We start from the raw sequence: 7,468 nt of genomic DNA, 5'->3' as shown, positions 1-7,468 counted from the left end.
TTTTTTTTTTTTTTTTTTTTTTTTTATGCGGAAAGAAATATATAGGGTAGAAAAATTAAAGGTTATTTACGTAGAAATTATAATTTGAATTCAATCGTAGCTCTTAATAAATACAATAAGAAACATACTACATTTTTAAAATATCACATAATTAATTCCAATTATAAATAGAACTTACAATATACTTTTTTGCTAAGCAAACATTTGTTTGTTTTCCTCTTTCCAAGTAAATAATCAACAACTTTTCTTTCAACATGTACTGTAATTAATGTCAAAAACTCAAAAGCTTTTGATATATTAAATCAAGAGAAGGTAGAAACAACATCAATGCAGCAAACTTTACGGAGAAATCATAGTCGGCGAATACCAAATAGCCGTTCTTAGAATATCAGACGACACTTGATCTTGACCCTTTTCAATTCTTCTAAAGTAAGCAGCTCTTAGACCAAGCATCCAGCATTTTGCATCCAATCTACTGATATCCAAAATATTAAAAGAAAATAATTTCTCCCAATTTTGAGTAGAAGATTCTTGTAAACTCCAAACGTCTAACCCTGAAGAACATTGTATGTTTAGCACATCTGATAAGCACAAACGTTCATTTAGGCTCCACATTTGCACACCACGAGAGTAACGGGTGTAACATTTTGGTAATGATACCCATCGAAATTGTTCAGTGTGTAGATCAATAGCTATCAGATGCGAAGGTATTTCTGAAAGTGTTTTATAACTCCGAGTATAACAATATAATGTAAACCAGAAGAGTGATCCGTTTGCGTAGACGGGTGTTTGTTCATAGCAAACATTGTAGTCATCTAATCTGTACCAACCGACGTCTCTTTGCTCGCCATTATCAAGGGATATAACTTTAACATTGAAACGGCTGTTAAAACATAGAATTTCACGTGTATGGTCTTTTTCCGAGTACATCGAAATGACCTTGTATGATTTTGTAATAATGTCTTTTCCAAATCCAACGGAAAGTGGCATTAGGGCCAATAATTTAACTTCAAAATGAACAAAAATATGTACACACGTTGGAAGGAAAGGAATGGTCAAATATGTATATCCTCTATATATATCTTTTATACATTCTCTCTCTGTAAAGTAATCTATCATTTCAAGTATTATGTACATGAATATTAATCTTGTACATAACAAAACTTCGTCAATTGTTCTTTTATCAAATTAAAAAGCAAATGAAAACTTGGTCAATTTACTTAATTAATTGTGTCCGTGCAGAAGCAATAACGTCAATCATCATCATCATATATATTTGATGATATTTTTGTTCTCATGCATGATATATTAATATTTAACTCCATCGTGCATCTTTAACATTACATATATTATACATATACTGTATGCAGATACTATATAGTGATGATCAGATCCAAATCTATGATAATCAGTTAATTATTGAACAAAAAGAACGACGTACCTTGTTGATAGAACTTCATATCTCCTTGAAAAACTGTCCGATCCTTTCTAATCGTTGGATAATTTACGCGAGTATGGAATTCATAATTATTTCTGGGCCACTGCGATAATTGTGGAGACAGTGTTCGATGCACTCCCGTTGTTGGATTGATTAAGTAAATGTACCTAAAACCGTAGATCCCAACTAAGACCAATCCGTCGCAGGTTCCTAAGATTTGGGTGGTTTCGCCTCGACATTCGACGTTGATTGGATTATCAGGGAAAGGGTAAGAACTCGAAGAAGAAAGACTGATTCGTCCGTTGTTGTCGTGATCTCTAGAAAAAGTCTTCAAAAGCAAAGTTGTCGAGTCAGAATCTGATGACATTTGATGATGTACAACAAGAAGTTTCGTGTTCGGGGTTGGTAATCCCAATCTAACGAGACGTTCGTGGGCGAAATAGGTTGTTTCGATCACCGATCTCCATTGTTTCGACACGGCCTTGAGTTTAGCAAGTTGTTTCATTGGAAGATATTGAAGGATCTCTACTAAAATATCATCTGATGTGATCGTTTGAGGATTCATTTTGTCTTCTTCCATTCTTTTCCAACGATAATTATCATTTTAGAGTTGTAGATCAATATATATATATATATATATATATAAACTAAAGATAAAAATATTATCTAGTGATCTTATACTCATCAGCTTTCAACTATAAGGGATTGAGAATTAATTTGTTGACTTTAAAAAAGAGTACAGTATTAATTTATGTAAAATTATGAAAATCTATAATTAAATCAGCTATATATATAAATACTATTTATAAAAATGATCTGGTGGTCTATCATCAGTTTTCAACTATTAGGGATTGAGTTAATTACTTTGAAAAAAGTACAATATTAAATTATGAAAATAAATATATATATAAGAAAAAAACATGATCTTGTGATCTAATCATCAGTTTTCAACTATAAGGGATTGAGCATTAATTAATGACTTTTGAAAAAGTACAATATCAGAAACTAAATTTAAAATTTAAATAACTTCTTTCATTTATTACCGACTTACAGAGTAATGGAGAGAAACTGATAACAGAATGGAAATAGTAAGAAAGAAAAGGATTCTAGCACAAATGACATTTTAAAAGAAATGAAATGCGTAAAAAAAACAAAAAGACTAAATTAACCGTTGAGCAAAATGTTACTCTAAAATGTAAATGGATTAGAGAAGTCTGAGTTCTGCAAGTTTCGAATAAATTCACTCTAAATATATGTAACAAAACAAAAAAGAAGGGAAAAAACTGAAGATTAAAATAATATTTCTTCAGAACGTCTTCTTTCTAGCAACAGCTTTTCGAGGTTCTCTCTTGGCAGATGCAGTGAACCCCGGAGACGAAATCCCAACCGTGGCTTGGTATATGTCTTTCAACCTTGTTTGTTTTCATAAGCATGTGAGGATTACTAATTGTGGACATGTTTTCATATTACAAATGTTACAATTTGGAAATTATAATTACCTTGGGATGCTGAGGAACAGAGCAATTGCTGAAACGCCAATAACCAGTGGCAAAATAGCCGCAGGTGTAACTTCCTAAAACCAATACAAATCAAATCACAATGAGAAATTCAGTCTAATGAAAATGTGGAAGACTTTTTTTTTCTTCTGGGAATTATATATTTTACCTGACTCTGATGATCTGCCACGATGCCGTACCGAAGTGGACCGATATGGATTTGGGCATTTTTCTCGAAATCAACTTCGATAATCTCTGATTCTACTTTGTGGGAGATTAAAGGACGACTGGATTTAAGCTGCACAAGGTGTTTACCTCTAGGTAAGCCTTTTACTTGGAAGAAGTTGGAGAGTGGTAGCGGGAAGACATTCTCTATCTTAGATTTATCAATGGCTGATCTGATCTCCACTAGCAGATTCGAGTTTAGTTCTTCGTTTTGTTTTCCTTCAACATGGCAAGTTAATATGGTCGTTTCTGGTTGTTCAAATACCAAAAAGTCGAGCCCATTGATATCCTCGTAACCAATCTATAATAAGAAAATCAGGTAAATTTTGTTGTTGAATTGGGGATGATGAGAATGAATATTATTTGAACAAACAGAAACAAACCTTGAGAGAAACCGACTCTGGAGATGCACGTTCAATTTTATTGTTGCTTGAACCAATTTTCTTCGACACTTTGATAACATATGTTGCATCTGGATGTAAGCCTCTCAGTCGATAATTTCCATTAATATCGCTTGTAGTCTCCTCATAGTATCCTTTGGAGTCAGAGCGAGCTTCAATCGCAACACCTTCTTGTGGCTGGCCAGATAGGAGAGCAACTCTACCAATNTTCGACACTTTGATTACATATGTTGCATCTGGATGTAACCCTCTCAGTCGATAATTTCCATTAATATCGCTTGTAGTCTCCTCATAGTATCCTTTGGAGTCAGAGCGAGCTTCAATCGCAACACCTTCTTGTGGCTGGCCAGATAGGAGAGCAACTCTACCAATTGCACTGCAACAGAATTCACAAGGTATCTATTGTTACAGAAATGAAAAAGGTTATATCGAATGTAGTCTAAACCTACAAATATGCTTTTAAGGGTTCAAATAGCAAGAGAATGGTTCAGCAAAATGAAGTTTAGGACCAAAATCAGAATGTGCTGATAGTGGAGATCTATGAGATCTCAATTGAAACTTAAAAGTGACCAATTTTGAAGTGAGCGATATTACTTGGTCATTATGAATTGTTATAACCGTACAAGCTTCAAAGAAAGTGTTTTGCTCTAATTTTATAGCAGAGAAGTGAGCCCTGGTGCAATCATATATACTTAAAAGAAATGAGCCGAGAAAGTTTTAGGAGCCCGAAAACAACTTATTCCAGTCTAACTAAGGCAACAACTTCTTTTGACGTAAGTAAAACCAGGAAGTAATATTGGGAAATGATTTAGAATAAGATCAAACCTGTAGGCAACACGAGAAGCCTCAAATACAGCTTCACTGGACTCCCCAGAACCCAGTTCTATTGCCATTGTTGAAGGTTTGAAAGAATATTCCTGAGGACAACGATATATACTCAGAAAGTTCATCCTTTATCTCTTTTGGGCAACTTTTACGTTTTGAGAAAGCCATTACAGAATGTTCCCAATGAAAGCTGCTGATTCATATATCAGATCATAGCCAGTCATAGCAGTTAAAAACATTTCTTTGCTAAGAATGCAGGGGAGTATGGTTTAATTACCTTAAGAAGGGGACGCAAGTAGAAATTTCCAGGGAATAGGCTATCAAATACAAATTGTCCACCAGCGCCAGATATAGAATTATTTCTGTAACCATGATCGCCACTTAATGATAACAACAACGAAGGGATTAATGTCTCGGCATTGTCCTTTGAGTATACGCGCACAGAGATCTGACCAAGCTTTTGGCAGGAGAAGGAATATGGTCCTAGCCTTTTAATATGGTAGCCAGGCTGCACATGTAAGCCAAGATCAGGAACACATTGGTTCAAAACAAATGAATGCAAGTGAGATTTTTAGCGTAACCGGATGCATGAGATCTAAACTAAGATTAGAAAAGTGAAGCAAAACATCATCTCAAGGTCCACTTGCATGAGCACGAAATATTTATCAGTATAATAAACACCTACCTTTGAAGCTTCTGTAGCATATGTTATATCATCATACAATGGCCCGGCAACAAATGAACCATCTGCTGACGTGCTTGTTTCAATAGCTACTTCACCTTTCTTAAGTGAAGAAATCAGGCTGTCTTTTGCAGCGGAAACAATGATATGAACACCAGGAAGAGGAGGAGAGACCGATCCTTGTATGTAAAGACCAAGCCGACCAGTAAATGGAGAAACTGAAGCTTGGCATCCGCCATTTGACACTACAGCCTATTAGACAAACACAAATTAAGCTTGATGTTCCCATTATAGAATATTTTATGGCTAGCATTACTAGTTAAAACTTACATGATACTTTTTAGGATAAAACAACATCTTCTTCTCCACATCGCCCCTGAAACAGAATACAGCTATAGCTGAAGTAATTTGAAAATAAAAATGGCTTCAAAAATATTAGAGAAAGATTCAAACACCCAAACACTCTTTTGGTTGTTGGACTTTGAAATAAGAATTTCTCTTCTATGAACTATGATGCATTCTTGAGACATTTGACTCCAACTATATGAAGTCTAGTTCACAGTTTCCCTGACATCATAATAAGCAGATCATACCTAGAATCTCGAGGAACAAAGCTTATCTTTTCACCAAGGCTGGCCCAGGTATAGTACTCATAAACGCCACGCCCATCAGATGTAAGTTTGGCAGCAATACTGTTGATAACATGTCCTTCCTTGTCTTGAATATCAACAATGAAATTCTCTGGCAATTCAGACTCAATCTCGGTTGAACTAGATTCCACATTTATCAGACCTTTGAGGAGGTATTTCTCGGCTTTCAGATGAATAGGCTACAGAAAGAAAAGTATGTAGATGCTAAATGAAGGACAAGCCAAAGAATATTAAAACAAAAGAGAAAACATTACAAACTAAAACCTGTGGATTTGAGACATCTATCTTTATTGAATTGCTCCCAAAGGACATGCATGAGTCAGAAAGCTGAAGCTCATGTCCTCCAGGTGACTCAACGCATATTTTCTGTGAACCTTTCTGTAGTTACCACAAATGATAAAGATGATTAGTTTTGACAGAGATTAAATACAGTTTCCTAAACAGCCAAAACTCACGGAGAATCCACCAGAAAAAGAATACCTTGATTTTCAAACTAGTAGGTGATCCATTAGGATGAACAATTCTAGCATCCACCTCATGGGTGGAGATAATATTAATCCAGTAACCTTTCTGAACAAATTCAATCCCTTTGATATCCTCAGTTGCAACATTCACATCAATTGAGCTACGGTCCCAGCACCAACTGTCTTCATCAGATGTGGCTTCCGGTGAAATGCTTCTGACCTAAATTTATCAATCGTGACAAGCAATTTGGTAAATGTATTTGGCTAGTAACGTCACTTTTTCCGTCTCTCTTATAGATGTACCCAAGAGGAGAAAAAAAAGTTGAAAAGAAACCATGCATCCCACCTCAACTCTGTATTTTCCAGGCAATATGTCTGAAAATAGAAATTGACTGCTCTCGTCGGTTAAAACAACTGTCTTCTTTTCACGATCACCAGCTACTCCCACAAGCGCCACTGAGACAGAAGGACCACATTTCTCCTTGCAAGTAACAGAACCATGCACATTGACTCGGGCCTGCATTAACACCCAAAAGAAATTAAAAGAAAGAAAATCTCCTGAAAACGTGGAAGTCTATTGTTCATCCAACTCCTATCAATTTGATTCTACGAAAACAGTTCCAAGAGTGGAGTCGTTCAGAGAGAATTACCTGAGAAAATTCTATGTTCAACAAAGGACTTTTGACGCCAACATCCACATAAGCTGGCAAAAACAGAAGCTCAGAAGCACCCTTTGGTGTAGCAGCCAGAGCAGACAGCCTATATTCGCCTGGTGGAACCTGAAATATATATGATAGCAAAACCAAAATGAATAAATAAAAAAGTTATAAAGTGAGAAACAGAGAACTCATTCATAAACAGAAAAGGAGCGAGGTAACCACATAAGCCAGAAACAACTCTCCAAAGAATCAAGGGAGGTAACTTTATAAAACTAACTTTTGTCTAGATTTAGTAGAGATACATATCTGCATCAACAAACCTCAAAGCAGAAAGTTCCAGTGTCATCTGTTTGCTTCATTTGTGGTTTGACATTTGTGGGTCCATGAGTCAAAGCTACCTAAATTTAAAATATTAAAACGTTAAACACGAGAGATAAGTAACAGAGAAACATAACTATGTACAGGAGTTTACCTTTGCTTTGTGACGAGAACCAAACATTCTCACCACACCACAGATATCATAGGATACAGCAGTGATATCTGGAAGTGAAGCCATGTTTGGTAAAACCTACACAAACAAGTTTAAGTAATTTACTTTAGTTTGTTGAACTTCTAACGAGTGAGGTGA

At 35.5% G+C, this 7,468-nt stretch overlaps 2 protein-coding genes across 2 annotated transcripts in view; both read right to left on the bottom strand.

The window, feature by feature from the left end:
- Positions 1–1,009, bottom strand: part of LOC104753180 (putative F-box protein At1g71320) — a 6,705-nt gene extending 5,696 nt beyond the window's left edge. The window contains exon 1 of the mRNA XM_010475470.1: positions 344–1,009. Within this exon, the coding sequence (XP_010473772.1) occupies positions 344–990 (647 nt within the window). The 5' untranslated portion in view covers positions 991–1,009. The remainder of the gene's footprint in view (positions 1–343) is intronic.
- Positions 2,511–7,468, bottom strand: part of LOC104749083 (nodal modulator 3-like) — a 9,890-nt gene continuing 4,932 nt past the window's right edge. Inside the window, exons 14-28 of the mRNA XM_010470662.1 lie at positions 7,161–7,238; positions 6,832–6,960; positions 6,528–6,698; positions 6,198–6,401; positions 5,982–6,095; positions 5,661–5,896; positions 5,398–5,443; positions 5,071–5,319; positions 4,663–4,893; positions 4,386–4,477; positions 3,893–3,936; positions 3,543–3,727; positions 3,104–3,460; positions 2,938–3,011; positions 2,511–2,850 (exon numbers count right to left, since the gene is read on the bottom strand). Of these exons, the coding sequence (XP_010468964.1) occupies positions 2,745–2,850; positions 2,938–3,011; positions 3,104–3,460; positions 3,543–3,727; positions 3,893–3,936; positions 4,386–4,477; positions 4,663–4,893; positions 5,071–5,319; positions 5,398–5,443; positions 5,661–5,896; positions 5,982–6,095; positions 6,198–6,401; positions 6,528–6,698; positions 6,832–6,960; positions 7,161–7,238 (2,316 nt within the window). The 3' untranslated portion in view covers positions 2,511–2,744. The remainder of the gene's footprint in view (positions 2,851–2,937; positions 3,012–3,103; positions 3,461–3,542; positions 3,728–3,892; positions 3,937–4,385; positions 4,478–4,662; positions 4,894–5,070; positions 5,320–5,397; positions 5,444–5,660; positions 5,897–5,981; positions 6,096–6,197; positions 6,402–6,527; positions 6,699–6,831; positions 6,961–7,160; positions 7,239–7,468) is intronic.

Source organism: Camelina sativa, chromosome 16 (genome assembly GCF_000633955.1).
Source record: "Camelina sativa cultivar DH55 chromosome 16, Cs, whole genome shotgun sequence".
Lineage (NCBI taxonomy): Eukaryota > Viridiplantae > Streptophyta > Magnoliopsida > Brassicales > Brassicaceae > Camelina > Camelina sativa.
The sequence above is the reverse complement of the archived record's forward strand: the minus strand, read 5'-3'. Positions and strand labels throughout refer to the sequence as shown.